The sequence below is a fragment of the Dermacentor silvarum genome, chromosome 10, assembly GCF_013339745.2.
Source record: "Dermacentor silvarum isolate Dsil-2018 chromosome 10, BIME_Dsil_1.4, whole genome shotgun sequence".
Classification (NCBI taxonomy): domain Eukaryota; kingdom Metazoa; phylum Arthropoda; class Arachnida; order Ixodida; family Ixodidae; genus Dermacentor; species Dermacentor silvarum.
Window position 1 is genome coordinate 27,362,852 of NC_051163.1, and position 21,079 is coordinate 27,383,930.

Genomic DNA, 21,079 nt, shown 5'->3' on the forward strand with positions numbered 1-21,079 from the left:
GCAATAGCAGGCGTAATGCGGAAGTTGTGTGTACGGTTACCACCGGCCGCAAGTGGTCCTTTCGGCCACTTTCATTTCCTTTTACGTTATTACTTCTACATGTCATGTAAAGCAAGTCATTCAACCTGTGCTTTCCTTGCATTGATAGTCTTTTGGGTTAATATGTGCAAAGTGGTTTCACTGAAATGAGTTGGAAGGTAGACGTATGGCTGTTGTTACCCGAGTAGTGGCTTAGGCGTTGCGCTGCTAAGCACGAGGTCGCGGGATCGATTCCAAGCCGCGGCGGCCGCATTTCGATGGGCACGATAGTAATAAAAAAAAAACAGTGTAACGTGCGTTGGGTGCAAGTTAAAGAACCCTAGGTGGTCAGAATTAATCCGGAGTCCCCAACTACTTCGTGCCTCGTAGTCATAACGTGGGTTTGGCACGTAAAAGCCCAAACTTTAAATTTTAATCGCTGTTTGCTCTCATAGCCGGTCTGTCGTGACCCAGCGGGTTCGCTTCTTTCATTATTTCTCACAATATTTTGCATCACGTATATGTTTCATGTGTCTGGGTGAATACCTTCAAACTACGCTGGACATGTAAAAAGTTTATTGCTTTATATCTGACGTGCCTATGATGGTACTCGCAGGGAGTACCCGTTTTGTCAACTGCGTAAAGAATTCAAAATCGACGATCAGTTTTGCCGGCGTACGCTTGTAATGATAGTAAATACGCAACAAACGCTGTAAAATTAAATTTTCCGGGGACAGAATTAGTTGGTGCCTCCATTGGTTATTACTACTCCTCTTTAGTGTCCCTTTAAAGCTTGTATTGGAAGGTGCTGTTTGCCGGAGATCGGTGGGACATGGAGACGCACTGCCTGTGCAAGAGCTCGGGTGAAGCAAGAGAGGACCTTGGGAACACAACTTCTGGCAAAGGGGGAAATGAGACTAGGGAAAAACGAACTAACGGGAAAAGTGCTCGCTGGAAGTCCGCCTACGGTAGGGAGTGGAAAAGCGGGTGACTCAAGGGATTGGATTGAGGTCGTACGTGGAAGTGACACCAAAACAACATGGCCGATGCACGGACTCTACCGCCCGAAGGAAAGGAAAAGAAAAGAAAACCGAAAGTGAACATGGCAGGGAACTAATGCTTATACTCCCGTTGAAATGGGGAGTTAGGGCGCACCAGCAGTAAAACAAAAGGGAGGAGCGGGAAAAAACGACAAAGCTAGGGCACGGAGAAAGGATTTCAAAGTGAAAAGGCAAGCCAGCGAGTCGCGTTCGGGTTTCTGCCCGAAGACGTAAGAGCAGTTCAACTTTTGTCAGCCGCACTCCACGCAGCACAAAGGCAGTCGAGCGACTTGCGCAGTTATGGAAGAGGGGATTGTGTGGGAGCTGAAGAGTGAACACGACTATAAAGCAGAAAGCACCGAGAGAAATAAGCGCCGAAACCCTGACGTGAGCTGGGATAGGGGGGGGGGGGGGGGGAGGCAGCGTTGAGGAAAGCAATCGGGAAATGAACGAAGGAACCAGTAGAAGAGAGAAAAAGACAGCGGCGCGTGGCTGTGTCTGTAAATAAACCGCCTATCTGGACCAAAGACAAAAAATGAGGAAGACGCGGAAGGGAAGATTCGAGGAGAAAGGAGTGGGGCGCCCCGGCCAAAGAGAAGCAGATTTAGGGACTCACGCCGGGGAGGAAGGGAAGAAAAAGCGGGCGTTGAACGGGCGCCGGAAATAAAGACAAAAAGGGAAAGCTACAATAACGAGGACGAGCTTACAACTATATATATGGCGTCTGCCCGCCTCGGTGTTCCTGCGCGCCGTCGTCGGGAAGTTTAGGGAGCGAGCGAAGACGGGAGCGCGCCGGAATGAAAGATGGGGAAAACGGGTCACGGCGGCGAGGAGGTGAAAAAGGCAGAGCCTCGCTCCCCGGGCGCAGTGGCTCTTGTGAAAGGGAGAGCACAAGGGGAAAAAATGAAGAAATGCGAGACTATGAGTTACTGTAAGAGAAAACAAGGGGGAAAATGGGTGAATGGGGGCGGTGAAGATTTTGGAACACAGAGAAGAAAACAGAGGTAAGAGGTGGAGGGTATAGGGTATGAAGCTGTAACGAAAATAAAAAACCACTGGTTGCGCACGTCGAAGCCCGCGGCGTTCGGGAAGACTGCGTTGGAGCCTAGGGGAGAAGGGCTGGCCCGAGAAGGAGAACAGGAGGTTTGTTGCATGGGGGAAAATGGGGAGAGAAACCTCCCGCAGATCGAAAGAAGCGCTCCACCAACGCTCTAACCGGGTCGGGAACGCGCGGGAGAGCAAGAAGTTTCTTCTCCGCAGGGGTGGAGGGAAATGGGGAGTTGTCGGGTGGGGTGCGGCGTGTGTGTAGGGGGAAGCAGGGAGGGCAGAATGGGTGGGCGCTGGGAGAAAACGGGAGAGGATAAAAAAACTTTCCCGGACATCGAGGGAGGTAGGAGGTCGCCGGGCTGTGCCTCTTGCTTTGAGCTGCCTTTATTTTCGTTTTCATTCGTGCGTCTTCTTTTTTTCTTTTCGTTCGGCGTGCGTACCTTGTTGTTTCATGGCTGCCGTTAGTGTTCTCCCTATTTTCCCCCTTTCCGCGGTGTGTGCCTTTCTCTCTGCCGCTTTCCGTGGCGCGGCGTCTCCCGTTACACGTGGGTCTTCCCTGCAGCAGCAAGCACAAGCGCCGGGTTCGATACTGTTTTCTTTTTCCCTTTCCCTCCTCTCTTCCCTGGTCGGTTCGGTCGCTGGGGCGACCGGCTCGGCCACTCTGTCGAGCAGTGACTCCTCCTTATTCGCGTGGGGGAAACAAAGTTCCCCATAGCCGGGCGCTGTCGGAGGGTATTGGGGAGTTTGCGGGGGTGGGCGGAGAGGGGGGTAGAGGTTGAGTACTCTGTTAGGGAAGCGAAGGGATCCGCTGCGAAGCCCTATACTTCCCGCATGGTTCGGCAGCTAATGCACGCTGCTCTTCGCCTGCTTCGTGCTCGCCTTCGCGCGCTGGCGAGCGTGTACGCGTGCCGGTGTCAGACGCGGGGAAATGAGGATGAGAGGGGAGCGCGCCCGAATGCTCCGTGAACTTTCGCTGTCCTAGATACTTTCTTGTATATTTTGTGATGGCTGTTTCAGGCGAAAGTAAACAACTAGGCTTTTTCCTTCATCGCTGCTTGTAAGTTGGAACAAAGCGCTCATGAGAAGCGGCGTGAACGCTGATAGGTTCTGGTGCCCTGAGCTCTCATTCTTAGCAAGAATATCCGTCTGCGCTCTATCGAGTTCCCACGGCGACAGCGGATGCGTTTACGCTACAGCGGAGGCTTTCTTCACTGCAGGCTTCGATGTTAGGTTCCATCTGTTTTCTATCTCCGTGCTGTAACTGCTCTCCACTAAAGCGTTCCGCGAGGAAGCTTTTACTGTTTTAGTGAGAAGTACGGTACGGCAGAGGAAGAATTGAGGTTCTTGAATGTATGGGCCCATCCGCTGAGTCGGCATGCTCGTCGTCAAGAGATGGAACAGTCTTAGACACTGAAGTCAGCTTACTTAGATACCGTAAGGTAAGAACGGCACCCATGCAAACAGTTCAATAACGCGTGAGCGTCGTCCGCAGCCACGTTGTCACTAGAAGAGAAATCGAACCCAACTGTGTGTTGGTTGCGCACGCCGTGCATAGGCATCACAAGGCTCGGTAGGACTGGTTTAACTTCGAACTGGTGCAGTGACGTCTTGGTGCCGCTTTTAACACTGTAGTCGTATTGCCATCGAAATACCAGCGCTTTCAGTGCGTCAGCAAGCGTGCATCGAAAGATGCTAGTCATATTTTGTACGGCCGTCGAGATTTGTGCGCGCATTTGATCCGTGTGATGAGCCACGTTTCGAAGTATGCATCTTTCATGCTTGGAGGCGGACATGTTCTACAGCGCCGTTTCAAATAGCGCTCGTCGTAAATGTGGAGCGAAAGTTCTCGCTTAAGAAATGATGAAAAAGCGACAGCGCAACTTTTTTCTAGAAAACTTCGGTTGACTGCCTCACTTATTCGGTACCGCTGCACATTGAGAATTGCAGCCGGCTGTATGAAAATGTAATGAGGGAACAGCGAAGCCCAAGGCCAACAGGCCTACCCTTTTCCTTTCAAGTTCTATCTTCTCCATTCCCTCGATTCAAGATTCGAAGCGAGGAACTTGAAATAAAGCTCCGGGGTTACTGAGCTAGGAACACAAGCCCACAGAAATAGTTTCACAACAGTGAGTGAAACATGAAAAAGCAAACGCAAGAAAGGAGTAACAGAAAAGACATTACAATAAACGAGCAAAAAAATAAGCAGTAAAGCGATTCTAAGGGAAAAGAAAGTTTCAGAACAAAAGCTTGTCAGCTCTGGGAACTAAAAGCGCTGCTTTCCCGGAATTTGCGGGAGGTGGCCAATAAGGTGCGCATTGCAAAGGGAGAGAAAGAGGAAAAAAGTTGACTACAGCGCGGGAAGTGCTGAAGCTCTCGTTTCTCCCGATCCACTTTCCCCGCATTCCGCCTCTCCCCAACCCTCTCCCTAAAGCCCGCCAAACTTAGAAAACGAAAGTTACCCCCCAGAATGCGAGCGAGCGGGAGGAGAAGGCAATGTGGCAGCGGGAAAGGGGATCCAGGAGAAGGTTACAGTTAAGCGAAACATTTCTCTTCCTCCAGACCTCTCTCTTCTACCCTTCCCCACATTTTCGTTTTACTTCCCCAAGTCGCTCCCCAAACGCGTCGCCGTCTAGCTCCCGTCACAGTGGCTCTTTCATTGCCAACGTCTTACTCTTTTTGAAGGTAGTAAAATGGCGATGGCAAGGGGCGGTGTGCGAAGGAATAAAAAATAGGTGGGTGGGGGGGGGGGGGGGGATGGTTGTGCCAGCGCAACGAAGATTTAATAACCGGGAGCACCTACATCCCCCATCCCCAAGCTCTAGAGAGCGAAGAAAAAGGGAAAATGTTAGAGCGAGTGGCGCAGCGTAGGAGGCAGGTTTCATACGGCGGCGAAACAGCAATAAAGGAAGCTTCCAAAGTGTCAACGACAGAGAGAAAAAAGACTTTTACAACGCCAGGACGGTGGAAACAGGAGCGAGAAAGACGAGACGGGTGGGGAGCGCTTGCAGCCAGTGAACGTAGTTTCTCGCTGCCACTGCACCCGGCTCGGATTTGAAATCGTGAAAAGGGAAAAAAAAGGAGGGTAAAAGGGGAAAGGGGATGGCGAATGAGAAGAAAAGAAAGATAGAGCTCGAGAGAACAAACTGGTAGACGAAGAAAACGTTATAAGAAGAACCGAAAGAGGCGGAGGCGGCGTGGAAAGTAGCGGATGGCGAGGCGGAGAGAGATCGGGAGGATTTGAAAATCGGCAAGCTGGGCAAAAAAGAGAAAAGGAAACTATGGGTTTCTTGTTCACCGAGTTATATTTGCCTCATCGTCCGCCGCCTGCCGGAGCGCCGTTCTTTCCGAGTCGCTCGACGTCTCGTAGTCGGCGTTGCGGAGGAGCTGCCGCCGCTTTTCCGCTCTCTTTGAATTACACGTGTTTCGCCTCATCCATTTTTCTTGTTTCCCCATGCGTCCCCATTTTTTTTTCTCTTCATTCCTACTCATCGTCCCTTTTGATGCGGCATTTCCTTTTCGCTTCCCCTTCAGCTGATTCCGCTCTCCGGAGCTCTTTTCTCGGTATAACGTTTGGCTTTCGTACATGCCTATTGAAAAGAAAAAAGAAAGTAAGCAAACGCGATGGAAAAGCGGCCCGCGGAGTCTAGCGCCCTCTTTTTACCACCGTGCGTTCCCGGCGCTTTTTCTAGGCGTATAAAAATTGCGCACGCCAGGCTAAGTAAAAAAATGGTCTAGGAGAAGTTGGGAAGAAAGGGGGAAGAACGTAAGCAGCTCAGGAATTTTTCGGAACGAGTCCAACGAGCAAATAAAAGCGTTTCGTCAGAATTACGGCGGTAAAGCTTGCGCGTGCAGGCAGGGATAGAAAGGAGGAAGTGGAAAGTTCTACGCGTGGGGGGGGGGGGGGGGGGGTTCTGACGGCGACGTTTGGGGAAGACGATTGGTGGGAGGCTGGAAAAAAAGGGAACCCGCGCGGCAGGTGAAAAGTACAAATGATTTCGGGAACCAGTAGCTTGTCTGCTTGTATCTTTAAAATATACACAAAAGAGGACGTTAGATGAGGGATGGCGGGGAAGAGAAACGAATTTTCGAGACGCGCGCGTAGATGTTTTCACCGAGAAATGCAAACCGGAATGCGAGTGAGTTCAAAGGAAGGGCTGGGGGAGGGGAGGGGGGTAAGGAGAGAGAGAGAGAGAAAGAGCTGATGCTGCTTCTCAAACATCCCACTCATCTTTCCCGTTGCGCTAAAGAAAGGCCAAGCGGGAATATGGGAAAGCGTGTCTAACGAAAAGTTGGGGAAGAGGGTTGGTCGATGGGGACGTGAGCTTCTCCGTAGCCGAAAATAACCACTGCGATGATAGAGAAGAAACAAAGAAATCACAATCTAGCTAGTTTGTTTCTGCTGTCGGTGATGAAAAGGAAAGAAACAAGGAAAGAGAAAATGATGGGGAAGGTGAGGCAGCTCAAGCACTAAACAGGGAGGAAACGCCCGTAATGACAAAAAAGCTGACGGAACGCTTGGACTCCTATCTCTTGTTTTTCTTTTTGAAGGTATCCTTCTTTTTTTCGGAAGAGCTATTCCGATGGCTTCTGGGAAAGGGGGAAGAATGGGGGAGTCAGCATGACGCGCGGGCGAGGAGGAGAGGGAGCGGTGCGCGCGACGAAGCTGCTGACGAAAATGAAATACAAATAAACAGGCAAATGACGCAGCGGTTTTGCAGGTCGAGGCACGTAAGCGCGTCGTGCGTTGGGGCGGTACGCACGCGCAGGGATGTCGGAGAAACTGGCAAAGTTTGCTACTTTCTATTTTTCGGAGAGGCAGGCGTCATCGCGAGGTGCGGGCGAAAGCAGTTGTTAAGGATCGCTCACCGTGGGGAGAAAGGATGGCAGTCCTGGGGGGACGCTATACTTTTGAAAGGAAAAATGAAACCGACTCGGTTCTTTTTCTTTTTCTTCTTTTGGGGAAAGAGAAGGGAGCCGGCTTCAAAACAGGGGCGTCTGGGTGGAATGCACTTGGTGTAGTCAGACTAAGGGGGAAAGGGGGGGAGGGGGAGGAGGGATGGTTGGAAAGAAGTACACGCTAGTGGGGACATCAAACTTTATCCCCAAAAAGGATAGGAGGGAGGCCGCCTGGAGAAAAGAACGCCGAAGGGTGGTGCGCGCTCCCGAACGCTTGGAAACAGAAGCTGCTGAAGAATAAAATAAAGCGGACATGAAGGCTGGTGTGGGCCGAAAAGAGAAATAGAGACTTGTATTGTGGGGGGAGCTAGAACTTTTTTTTTTGTTTTTACTTCTGAAAAACAGAAACCAAACAAAACAAAAATTCCCTCTCTCTCCCTCTCTCGCTCTCTGTTCTCTTCTTGCAAGGAACTTTTTTTTTAATTTTTGCTTTCTAGAGATTGTTGAAGTGGGCGTTCGTTCTCTCTATAAAAAAGTCATTCCTCGCAGCGATGGCTAGTTTTCGTGCTCTATGGATTTTCGTGGTCAAGTCTGGACAGAGACGCAAACGTTGCAAAATGTGGTCGTGACTCGGGCGAGTTGATACCAATGATCCCTGGCAGGTATGACAAGGCAACTAGGGAGCCGACACACGAAGTGAATGATGTAAACAAGAAACGGTGCTGCCTCCCATCTAAACTTACTTGGTTTTGCACAGTATAGTGTACATATAGCTGGAAGATGGCGCTGTGTTCTGTAAGCTTAGTATATTTCGTCCATCAAAACCTTCTTATTGCTTTGCGTGTCTTCCGTGTAACGCAAAATTACGGAGAAGCAAAGGTCTTCGCCATGCGAGAACGCATCAGTAGCTTATTTAGAACTCTCAAACAACTCGGAAAAAAACAGGCGAACGCCATGCCACGTGGACGATCATGTAGCATGCTGTTTCGTTTTAAATCAGCATGCAAGAACGTGTCTAACAAGGTCATGCTGGATGCTTTTTTTTTTGCATGTTTGACGTTTTTGTTCGCACTAATGACCCCACGTGCTGTCATGCACGTTTCGTTGTCTGCGCGACGGCCACTTAAAGGCCAACGATGTTTCGGAACGCGGAAAAAGTCTAGTATAAGATAGTGTAGGTGTAGAAAAGTGTCCGTGCAAAATTTGACCCATCAAATACGAGCGGTAGCTTCGCGAAAATCTCGCTAAAATGGCTGTTTATGATAGCGAAACTTTAAAAAAAAAACGCCGTTATAACTGCTCGCCGGAAGTGACGCAGGACAAAGAACGCGTGGCTCCCTCCGCATGAGCTCCGAGATGAGGAGGCGCCCGCGCCTGCCCGTGGCGCACTGAATAATCTCGCAGGCGGCTTGCTGGCACTTGCGTCATAGCGACAACCACCAGACGTACGCGTCGTCTGCTTAGGTGCTGTTTAAGAGCTGCTAACAAGAAAACTATACAATTACCAGCCCTGCTGCTTTACTAAGATTGCTTCAGAGGTATATACTACTCACTTATAGCAAATTTAGTCAAAGTGAAATTTTGGCTTTGAACTTTTCTTACCACGTATCGGTAATTTATATTCATGTAACGCGGAATGCTGGTAGTGCGCAGTTACTGAGATGTGCGTTTGCGTAGTAGGCCGTCGTGTGGCACAAGTTCTAATTTTTCGAGGAGGTAGAGCGACCTTTAATGAATGAACATCATGTGGTTTAAGAAGGAGTGCCTGAAGTGAAACCACGGTCAGTGAACAAGTCTGAAGAAGGATGAACGTTTCGGAACAGCGTGCGGGTTCCTTGTGTGACCGTGATTCACTTGAACCTGGACGAACCTGAACCTGGACTTGAACGAACTTCCGTCGAACCCGTGAAAGAATACCTGTAAAGCGTGCTTTGCCGCATGTTTGGTCTTTGTGCCAGAGAGGCAGCGCTCCAGGGGCAATAGTGTCGGGGAGGTTCGGACTGTTGCTGGCCGACAGGGGGGAATATGCTATCAGCGAAGCTAGCAGAAAGTGAGGGCGCACGCTTTTAATGATTTCGAAGCAAAGATTTCTTGGAGAATCTTCCCGGATTTTCCTGCTCGGGCTGCCGCATCCGCCATCAAACATCGTCTTCGTCGACGTGTGCATGCCAAGAACGCTATTTGTATTAATTGGACCGATGGTCAAGATTGCGTTCTCCGTGGTCGCGTGGGTTATATGGGTCGCAAATAGCACGCGTCTTGGGTTTCCTTCCACTGAATTTTAATGAAATGTTTCAGCTCTGCTGAAACATTTCAGTGCGCGCCATTTGCATATATCTTACACGAAGATGTGCATATATCTTGCACGAAGTTTTTTTCTCACCTCTGCCCATCCGCCACGCAAAGTGCGCGCCGTAAATTTCGCCGCGCGTGAATAAAAGCGATTCGCTCGTTCTCGCAAGTGGGTATATACGATTCCTTTTCTCGCCAAATTCAGAATTTGCAGTTTTCTTTGCGGAATCCTGATTCAGATTCAGAATCATTGTCCGCACTTTGCTTTCCATGCTGGGATGTCATCACAATCATCATCACTTTGAGATCATCGGTCATTGGCCTATTCTTTATGTCCACTGCAGGACGAAGACCTCTTCCGGCGATCTCCAATTATCCCTGTCATGCGCTAGCTAATTCCAAGTTATGCCTGTTAATTTCCTAATTCGATTACACCACCGTCATCATTCTCTGCCGTTCTTGAATGTATTTCCTTTCCCATCGGCACCCATTCTGTAACTCTAATGGTCTACCGGTTATCCTCCCTACGCATTATATTTAGTGCCAGCTTCATTGTTTCCTCTTAATCTCAACTAGAATATCGGCTACGCCTGTTAACTATCTACTCCACACCGTTGTCTTCCTGTCTCTTAACCGTTACGTCTAACATTCTTCGTTCCGTCGCTCGTTGCGTGGTCTTTACCTTCTTCTCAAGTTTCCTTGTTAAACTGCGACCTATAGGCCACTTTAATGTTTACACACGCAGACCACTTCCGATTTCTCCCTCCAGAATTACTCGCTAAATTTAACTGGAAACTAAAAGAACGTGAGTTTCAACTGCTTGTCGATATACAGGCTGCCCAGCTATCGTGCATCGCGTTTTTAGAGAAGGCAGGCCATTGTGCGCGAAGATTATCAAGTGCATATTCTTCGCAGTAGAGTAGAGCAGCCGGCAGTAATCTTTTTGTTGATGGATGGATGGATGGATGGATGAAGAACTTTATTAGTGTCCTTTAGGGCGCGTGCTAGTTAGTTATTGCTAACTAACTATAGTTAGTTAGTGCTAGTTGAGGCTATTCGATTTATTAATTACTTGTAATGAGCCATGTTTTAATTAATGATCAGGAAGGCGTGCTGACAACTAATAATTTGTAGAAAAGTGAAAGAAAATTGTGACTGCATGTTTTCAGCCAGGTAATGTTTTGCCCGTTTATTTTTTTCCGGCTGATGAAGAAAGCCCGAGATAAATTAAAGATATCACGTGACTAACCGTAGCGTACCTGGTAGTAAAAGCAGCGTACCTGGTACTAATTTCGCTACGCATTTAAAACGCTTTCTTAACTGCCATGTTTGCAGGATTTGGGTTGGTAATCATAACCGACTTAGAAAGCGATTATGTTAATGTCAGAGGATGTATATACATATAGTTATAGCGAGCGTGATAACTTACCCTAATTTACGTACTTGAATTGCTCAGTGTATCGTAGGCCGCTTGTCCGTTTGGAAATCATATCTCCTGTTCGCACATTGTACGGGTGTTTTGGTACCTGTATATCGAAGCACACTATCCCCCCCCCCCTTCCACCCTCCAATCGGGCGTCTGCATTTGTCTCTCGCTTAGACCTGCTGACCAATCTGAAGGACTTCGAACGCGGAAAACTGCGAACGATAAATGCCCGTCAAGAATGGATATTCCGTTTCTCTGTTGGTGCCGTTTTCTTTCTATATTTTCATTGCTGGTCTCTATTTCTTTATATATATATATATGTAGATAGATAGATAGATCGATATAGGGGGAGGGGGGTTCGCAGCTACTAGCTGTACACACCTATTTTCCTGCGTTGCCTCTGCTTTTAGCGAATTCCTAACTCGAAGAGAAATGAAAGAGCCAACGACAACCATCAAAAATGGAAAAGACACGTGCATCCACTGTTTCTTTTTTTAATTTCTTTTTGGAACATCGTTTATTAGCTTTATTTTCTTTTCCTCCTTTTCTCTGTCCGAAATTTTTGCTGTTCCCTTTATGCGATGCTTTTGTGTCCTTGCAGTCAGTGCCACGCGTGCTTAGCCCACCTTAAACCCTGAAAACCAAGTAACACAGAAGCAAAGAAACGATATGGGTTCGAAATGACGAAGGAGACAGGTCGACAGCCGGGGGAGCGGTATGGAGTTCGGCTCTTCTCTTTTTCTTCTTGAAAACTTATTTTTACCTCGACGCGCTCGCTTTTACAACGATTTCCCCTTCTTTGATCGCTACGCTTTGCCGAGTACCGTTCTTTACGTAGCTTTAACGCCGCGTTTCCTCTTTTTTTTTCCACCTTCGGTATTACTCACCCTCTTAGACATCCCGTCTACTGTAGTTTTAGGAATCGTAACTCACCTGTCAAGTAGCGAACGCGTAGTACACATAAGTTCGCATATATGTGTGTTTGTAGATTTTTTTTCCACTTTCAAGCTCTCTTTGAGTGCGTTGAAGTTTCCTGTCATTTCCTTTGCGAATTTCACTCTCTCTCTCTCTTTCTCACTGCACGTTTTAGTGCTTGCACACGTTGCAGTGTATTAGCGCTCCATTCAACGCGCTGCTTCCCGTTTCTTTGGTCTTCGTTTTCCCCCTTTCCTCGCTTTCTTCGAATAAAACGGCGCGCTTTATCGCCCTTACTTCTTTTCTTCACTTTAATCATTAAACGTGGGTCTTGCTTTTGTTTTCCTTCCCACTTTCGCCTCTCCCCCATCTCTGTCTGGCCCTAAGAAAAAAAAACACCTTCCCCAATTTCATGTCAAGATTTTTTTTTCTGCTCCCGTTTGTCGTGTCGTGCGCTTCCCTCTCGGAGTATTCCAACTAAATTTTCGGCAGCCCGGTGTTTAGCTTGCGCCTGCCACCCCTTCCCTTTCCCCCCGGAACTTGCTCGTTCTTCCGCCAGACAACTTTTGTTCCTATAGTCCTGCGCCGTTTCATACTGCCACTTCCTGCGAGCCTTCTTTCTCGCAGAGACGTCCGCTCTACGGGGAAAAGAAGAGGGAACGTCACTCTTCTTTCTTCCCTCAATGGGGAAAGAAGGAACCCCATTTTCTCCATCCTTGGGACGCATCCCCTGGAAGTTACGTTTTTATCTAGGTGCATGTCCACTGGCCTCTTACGGATCTTTTATTTTTGTAACGTTTCATCGTTTCTCTCAGGTCCGTTCTTTTGGAACGAGCCATTAGGATTTCTTCCTTTATTTATCTTTTCTTCGTAGCGAGGATGGCGTTCCCGTCTTGCGGGCCCCTGTAGTTCTGGTGGCGGCACCCGCCACTGCTTTCCTTTCGCGTTCCATCTTGTGTAGCAACAAGTGGACGAATGCCTTTCTCGCTAGCTCTCCTATATTTTTGTTCCCTTCCGACTATTTCTTCTCCCTCTTTCTGCCCCGTCCCGAAGGAGGAGCTGGGGAAAAAAATCACATAAACTTTTTTTTCTCCCCCGACGAGCACGGTCGGGATGAGACGGGAATGGGAGTAGGGAGTGGGGGACGCGGGGGTTAGTACTCGTGTACCCGCTCGCCACAGTCTGCGCCGGAGTTCGCCAGCCAAGCCGAGCAGACACAGCGGCAGCAGCGTCCAGAGGGGAAAGAGTACATAATCGCGGCGCAGGACACAGCGTAGGCCTCTCGTATGTGACTCGTCTGTTTCCCTTTTTTCTTCCCTTATCTCCCTCTCGTGGTTATCTTTTTTTTTGTTCAATCCGTCTCCACGTAGAAAAGGGGAAGCGTTGTTCAGACAGAAATGGGGAGGGAAGCGTGGGTGGCTGTAAGAAGAACAGAAGGTGGAGGAGATTAAAAAGAATGGGGAAGAAAGTTCGTCTGGGGACGAGCGGGCAGAGTCGTGAGGGGGAGTAGAAAGGCAGGGGGAAAATATCACGTGATTCGCCGCTACGCCCGTTGTCACGGGCAACAAGGAAAGGGGGAGGGGGAGGAACTGGGCTCGGCGCTCGCCTTGTTTTCTTTTAGTTATTACTTCCTTTTGTTTTTCCCTCACTCCCTTCTCTCAGCTTTTCCTCCTTTTTTGTCTTTTTTTTTCTCTCTCTTACTTCCTGTCTGTTTTGGTGTTTGGTCGCGCTTGTAGCAGACTCCACGCGTTGCTTCGCGATCGTTGTGTCCTCGGGCGCGCTCGGTGACAGGCTGGAACTAACGGTGAAGGGGAGAGCGGTGGTGACTAAAGGGAGAAGAGGGGGTAAAGGAGGAAAGCCGGTGGCAGAAGGGACGAGAGGATAAAGGGGACGGTGGGGAAGAGAAAAACAAGCTGTGCCCATTTTCCGGGCGCTCTTATGGACGTCGTTCCGTTCTCCATTCGGCTCGCTCCCCTTTGCGGGCTCTTCTTCCTCCTGGTTTTCCTTGTTATATCGTTTCCTCGATTCCTTTCTCGCGATGATCTATTGTTGTTTGTTTACGTAGCTGGGCGCCCACTCCCCTCTCCCCTTCCCTCCAGCCGGTGCCGCGACGAAGCGAGAAACATGGTGGTGGTGGAGCGGTCTTCTCGAGCGAACACGCGATGAATCTCGACAGCACGAGAAGGCAGACTTCGAAGCGAATATCTTCTTACGCAGAGTGTGTTTCTCGGTCGTTGACTCTTGTGTGCTGTTTTCAAACCCCCTCCCCCTCTGTATTCGGAGTCGGAAAGGAATGCCAGTTGGCCCGCAGCTTGTGTTTTACAATGTTTTCTGGCAGGCGTCTTGTAAGCCACTTTGCAAGGCGAAGTTGTCAGGTTGTATATCACCCCGAACAAATTGATGGGGGTGAGGCATTGGGTTTACTGGTCGCTCTGATCAGTTGCTATAGGCGTTTTTGTTGTCGTCGTCATTATTGCGGTTTTTCGACGAAATGGTAACTTTTCCGACATGACGGTAAGTCGCTAAACCACCGTATAGTACTCACACGTTGATATAATACTCGAGTGCGTTAAACATTAAAGTATTGGTTTGTTTGTGCTAAAGGGAACACCCGTTCACTGTTGCGTTTGCTTCTTCTCCTTCGTGTTTTCAAACCTGCGTTCTGCATTTACATTGCCATTCCACTCAGTAAATATGAGCCTTATACCTAAACATATCTATAACCGAGCAGTGCCTGAACGGTGATGTACCATTGAGCTTGCCATAGTGTCGGATCAGATTTCGGTATTGTCACACCACTTCAACAGTTCTGTACGGAAGGTAAAGGTGATCAAGTAATATTTCAGTAAAAAAGGGGAAAGACCCAGACCAAGTGCGCTGTTGCCAAAAACCGAGATCGAGCATGTACTTGAAGCAACGCAAATGCTCACATTTCATAGGCAGTCATATCAAGCTTTGTCTGTCTCTCTCTCTCTTTCTCACACTCACACACACACACACACACACACACACACACACACACACACACACACACACACACACATGTGCAAAAGACGTGCCCTCAAACTGCAGCACCGCCGCGTAACAGCTGTCAACCAATTACTATACACGCGAGTAATCATAAACAAGGAATTTCCACGTGCCGTTCAGTTACTGCAATCTTACTGAGATACCTAGGACGTAGATTGTATGCAATAGTAAGCTCATGTGTCGGCATGATAGTGAGACGCTGCAACAAGTTGAAAACGTGCGTCGCTGCAGCCGCATTGTTGGTGTTCTTTCGAAACGAGACATTACATACGCCTAGGCAATTGCCCAAAATCCTGCATGTGTATTGCTTCTTTTTTAAACCTTCGTCGCGTTTCAACTGCGCAGGGCAACTCGCCTTCCGTGATGATTTCCTTGTACACCGTACCTCCGAATACTCAGTCTTGACTCTACGAGAAAGTGAAACGTGCAGACCAGGCCACACTTTACGTCGGAATCTTATTGTTTATGGGAACAGCTACCTTAGCTTAACTAGTTTTTCTTCTTTTTTCTGTTTTGTTCTTTTCTCGAAAGCGGCGTCTATGGATGAGGAAGAACTGAATGCCAATGTCAAAATATAGGAGAAGTTCAAGCAGGCACGTGGTATACGAAAGCCTCGACACAGCGAGCGGGTGTAGAACAAAGATCCCTCGCTATCTATTCTCGTCGGTGTATACGAACCTTGCGTGATTACATTTAAAGTCTCCGCCTCGACTAGATGTTCCCCGCCTTCACCACAAGCCCTCGAGGTTCGAACGAGTAGACGGCAGGGCTGCCACGTAACACCGAGAAATGCAGAGACATTTGTTGTTGTTGCCTCAAAACATCAACAAGAACAAGTTCAGGCACAAGGGAGGAAAGACGATGAAGGCGTGAAAGCTACCTCTTCTTGAAGAACCATTGCTCCATTCACATTTACAGTACAGTGCAATGGAGCTCGGTAAAACCGGCAGGAAAGGGTGATGATGATGATTATGATGATGCCTCAATTAACGGCACAACCCACTGTGGGGGATAGGCCACGAACCGGGTGGTATTATGATCGAAATTTAAAATAAATTAGTTTAGAAATTAATAAGTAATAAAAATTAAAGGAAAATGAATGAATAATTGAAGACAGTAAAGGGAACTTCAGTGGGCAGAGAAAGCGAACAATCTTCATCTTCTACCTCTGGAGTAGTCACTGCACTCTTGCGGCGCTTCTCGGTTATTTCCGCATTAAATTCGACAATTTGGTGCTTTCCGCGCATGCCCAGGCTACTGCACTCAACGCAAGAAGAAAAAAATATCGGCGAGGAGAGTTATAAAGCACAGTTTTGTCATGGCGTTGCCATCGGATTTGCGTAGCCTGAAATGGACGTCCAGTCGACTCGAGGCGCCTTCACGGATAACGGGTGCGAAAAGGGGTGGGGGAGGTTAAGGAACGCAGGAGGTCGCAGAAGCCATTCGGACGCCATGATGGGCTCAGGAAAACTGTGCATGTCCTGTTGGAGAGCGCCTGAAGAGTCTTTCGTTCAGCCGAATGCTTGCGTTCTTGTTGTTGTCATTGGGGTTGTTCTTCATCTTGTTGTTGTTCTAGTTGTTGTTGATGGTGACGATGATGATGATGGGAAGGGATATATAATGTAGGCATGAAAGGACTTGAGTCCGCTCCACCTCTCCTTTGTGATGGATGACCGTCCCACGTACTACCCTGCCGGTGCTAATACACGTACAGTGACACTATTTGTGTACTCGTGTCATGTGACTCCGTGTCTAAATCAATGTGGAGATTTTTTCTTAGTTCTTCCTTTTTATTTCTTCATTACTCTTGTACGAGTAGTTTGTCTCGGACATAGAGATATGTAGCCCTAAAGCGGCCTGCCTTCCCATTTTGTCTACGTTAAAAAAAAGTAACGAATGATGACCATGATTGCGCAGGACTCAACCCTGGGAAGCGACGAGCTGAGCGACGATGAGGCGACGCCCAACTACGACGACGACGAAGAGGCGAGTCCCGACGCGGGCGTGGTAGACTCCAAGGAGACGTCGGCCGCGGGAGGAGGAGGAGACGCACACATGACAGACGCCGCCTCGACGTCGACCAGATCAGAGGACGTGGGCTCGGCGAAAGGCGGGTCACCCTCGGCTAGCCGGCGTCCCTGCCACGACGCAGGTCGCGTCGCAGACGAGGCCATGGACACCCAGCAGCCGCTGAACATGACCGCCAAGCCGGCGACGTCGTCGCTACCGGGCGGGTCTGGATTCGCCGGCAGTGGTGCATCTACGACGGGCGAGCACGGCTTCGCTGACCGAGGACAGGTAATCATCACCCGCCATGTGTGGTTTTATTGCGATAGCAATTATATGGACACTCCAAAGCAGATTTCTGCCGTCGGCGTCGCCGTCGCGTTGCCGTCGCCGTCGCCGTGAGGTTCCGTATGACGTCAATGGAGATGAAATCGTCGCCGCGCGCCGCCGAACGCTGTATGTGCGAGTGAAAGGGCGCTAGGGACGCGCGCTTTCACGGGGAGTGAACGCACGGCGGAGAACAAACGCGCGTTCTGCGCCGTGCTCCCTTAAGGGCTGCAGAAGTAGGCGTCTCGTTCCTCCTTTACAATCACCATATATGTAGAGCAAACGCGCCTTCTTCCGACGCGCGAAAGGCCGGGGGGGAGAGGGGGAGGGAATGGAGGCGACGTTTAGCTGCGGCACCAAGTGCCTATTTATATCAGAGGCTCCGGCAACAGTCACCAACGCCGCACGCATTTTGTGCGAACGCGGGCAAAACGCCAACGGCGTCGACAAGTTCTGCGTTTGGCCGGTGCTGCTGCATGTCCAAGTTAATACAGCTGATAAAGCTACTATCATTACTCCGTATAGCTCTCTACAAATTTGCTATCGCAATTGATGCTTCGCCTTTCAGGTGAAACTGCGACAACTTTTTCTGTTAGCGAAAGCTACATCGGCCGCATTCTCGCCGTTTCGCTGTGGCCGGTGGCCGCACTGCGAGCTGAGCCGTTGGTTGGCAACCGCCGCAGCTGGCAGCGTTTCTTTCTCTATGGTCTGACCACACCGCGGCTTCTTACCGGCGTCCGACCACGCCGCAAGTGGCGTCTGACACCCGTCTTTCGCCCGGCGGAACTGCTTCACTGAGAGGGTCCCGGAATGCCAAGCGCCCGAAGCTAGCGTCGGAGACTGAAGAAGAGCTAGCTGTTCGACTCGAAAAACGCTTGGACTTGTCGGCTCATAATTTATACCTGACTTATATCGATGAGTGTATACCGAAGTATAATAATTACAGCTAAATCAAAGGCTAAGCAAGTGAAACCAAGACTTAACAAGGCTAAACCAAGCTTTCGCTTTGCATATCCTTGGTTAGCTGAGCTAAGCCGCAACCATTTTTTTTTTTTTTTGGCAATGGCAATTATACAAACACATCCTGCCACGCACCGGCTTCTGGTGGTGAAAGAGAACGCGTAACTGGGGGTTCCGCTTGCGCAACACGCAAGATGCAGCATCAAAAAAGAAAGAAATTGAAGGTGATCAGTGAGATCCATGCGACGGTAATGCGTTGGCATTACCGCGTCCGCTGGATCAGCGGCCGTGGCATTATTTTGGCCCGTAGAAGGCGCGGCGTCCATAGTTGCTTTTGAATACACAACACATAGAACACAAACGCAGCCACTAATGCGACTTTCAGAGCTCGCGACACGTGTCCGGACTTGCCCGGGAGCGAAGTGCGTCTGCTGGCGGCCGAGCGCCAACTGTTCGGGTCCGGATTCCAGCGCGCGCCGTCTCCATCAGGTGCCTCCTCTCCACTCCTCTCCCCTCGTTTGCCATACACATGCCAACATACGGGTTTTTCATTTGCATGGCCGTTCTAACTGCTGAAGCATTAAAAAAATTGTCGCAGTTTCACCCGAAAGGCGAAGCATCAATTGCGATAGCAAATTAGTAGAGAGCTATACGGAGTAAGAATAGTAGTTTTATCAGCTGTATAAACTTGGACATGCAGCAGCACCAGCAACGCGCAGCAACGCCGTTTTGCCCGCGTTCGCACCGAACGCGCGCGGCGTTGGTGACTGTTGCCGGTGCCTCTGGAGGCGGCTCGGAGGTTTTCGACGACATCAGAACGGGACACTCGTCGAGCAGCGTCGGAAGTCTTTGCCACCTTCTCACCGCTCAACGTTTTATATAAATATGCATTTGGTGCCGCAGGTAAACGTCGCCACGTTTTCCGCGTTTTTCATCGCGTCCCGCTGTCCCGTGCAGAGTCCTCCGGCCGCCGAACCGGACGACCTGTCGGCCGGTACCAAGGACGAGGACGAGGAGGACGACGATGATGAGCAGGACAAGCTCGACATCAGCTCCTACGACCCCGAGCGCCTCAAGGCTTTCAACGTGAGTGCCTGCTCCAGGACAAGATTAATTTATTCGTTCATAATGCGTTCCAGTTAGCCCTAACCATTCCTCGTTTGATCTGTCCAATATAGCACCTTTTACGGACCTCCAGACTGTCGTACTGTGCTTCTGTATTTCTCTTAACGCCTCTCTCCTTTTAACAAAAACCGCGTATAACCAATTACATTCTCCGTGACAATGATTTTGTTACTCAACGAGGAGTTAGTGCATTTAAATATGCATTGCAGCACCTCGTTGCCTATATTTCGCGGCAGGCTTCGTACTCCTGTTGCCAGCTGTTCGGAGGAGCTTGCCGGCTGCGCGCCTTGTACGATGCACCCCTCCATTTCTGCGATGCGCAGATGTTCGTGCGCCTCTTCGTGGACGAGAACCTGGACCGCATGGTGCCCATCTCTCGGCAGCCCAAGGAGAAGATCCAGGCCATCATCGACTCGTGCAGCCGGCAGTTTCCCGAGTTCGCCGAGCGCGCCCGCAAGCGCATCCGCACCTACCTCAAGTCCTGCCGCCGAACCAAGCGAACCCGAGACCTCAACGGGTGGGACGTGAGTATAAGCACTTCTACTTTCGGTAATTTCTTACCAGTCTCTTGCGTCGCCAAGTTGATGATACAGTAGTGCATTGAGTAACAGTCAAGCAATGAATACCGTGAGGAGCGCCCAGTGGTTACCGCAGCCTTTCTTTGAAGATTTCGCGAGACGGTCGGGATGTGTGTGCTAGAGAAAAAAAAATGGATGGTTTCTTTCGTTTTTAGCTATACTCTTCTTTCTTTTCACGTAAGTCTTTTTCCTTACCTAACGAATTACCGTGTAGATTAGTGCGTGCATAGGTTCATAACAGCTGCAAGTACAGAAACCTAGGGGCTGTTATAAAAGTGCGACTGAAATACAGGTCTTTCTAGCACGCGTTGCCGCTAGCATACGTTTTCTTGCTGATTAATTGCCGGTTTGATTGAACATTTGCGACCTTGTGCTAATAATACGAACACGCGTGTGTTGTGCGTGTGTTGAAGTATCCGTCTTTGTTCCGGTTAAGAACTGGGGCGCCATCTAGTCATGTACGCGGCGAATGACGGTGGTTACGTTAACGATTTCGGTGCACACGTTTGTGTTAGTTTCCACCTCTTTTTTAACAGCGGAGCTGTTTAAGCCGAACGTTAGTCCGTAACGCGCGAACAGAAAATGTGGGCCGATCCTGGCGGTAGTGCAGAAAGGGTCCAAGCGCAATGGCAACACAGCTGTGTGATCTAGCTAAGGTGCATCTATCTATGAGCTCGAGGGTGATCCGTCAAGTGTACGGCGCAAAACCTCCGATAGTCAATCAATAGATAATCTATATTGATCAATAATCAATACCGGAAACTGCTGGGGATGACTTGGTAGTGCTTAGGCTAGCCCAAATACGTGGCCAATACCTTGCTATAGCCAATCGATAGCCAATTAATAGCTAATTAATAATCGATCAATAATCAATAAATTCCGGAAAATTCTGGGGATGACTTGGTAATGCTTAGCCTAGCCCAAATACGTGGCCAATACCTTGCGATAGCCAATCAATAGCTTATCGATTATCGATCAATAATCAATAAATTCCGGAAAATTCTGGGGATGACTTCGTAACGCTTAGCCTAACCCAAATACGTGGTCGAGCAGCTCCGTTGTTTCTTTAGCCTTGCGCCACTAGTGCAAGCTAGGCTATTTTTTTTTTTATTATTATACGTGTGACATACAAGAGGCATCAGATAACACGAGCCAGCGAGAAAAATTCAGGCACAACCCATCTCACGATCACTGTCGACGGTAAAGCGATTAGCATAGAAGCAACGTAGCGACGCAATGTATTGCCACCGCCGAAACGCGCCATGTATCTGGAGTCTACTGCAGCGGGACTCCTCTCTCGTGCTTGCCTCTGGACACGCAGCGCAATCTAGCGGCGCCCCCGCGAAGTCTGCCCGTGGTCATTTGCTTGGCCTCCGAGATTGCAGCGGTGGTGCGATAGTTCGTATGGGCCGTGTACT

The 21,079-nt window shown here is 49.4% G+C and overlaps 1 protein-coding gene across 2 annotated transcripts in view; it reads left to right on the top strand.

Moving 5' to 3' along the window:
* LOC119466012 (nucleolar protein 4) overlaps positions 1-21,079 on the top strand; it is a 133,000-nt gene that overhangs the window by 100,275 nt on the left and 11,646 nt on the right. For both annotated transcript variants that reach the window (XM_037726496.2, XM_037726497.2), the window contains exons 5-7: positions 16,582-16,962; positions 18,916-19,044; positions 19,407-19,607. In XM_037726496.2, the coding sequence (XP_037582424.1) occupies positions 16,582-16,962; positions 18,916-19,044; positions 19,407-19,607 (711 nt within the window). The remainder of the gene's footprint in view (positions 1-16,581; positions 16,963-18,915; positions 19,045-19,406; positions 19,608-21,079) is intronic.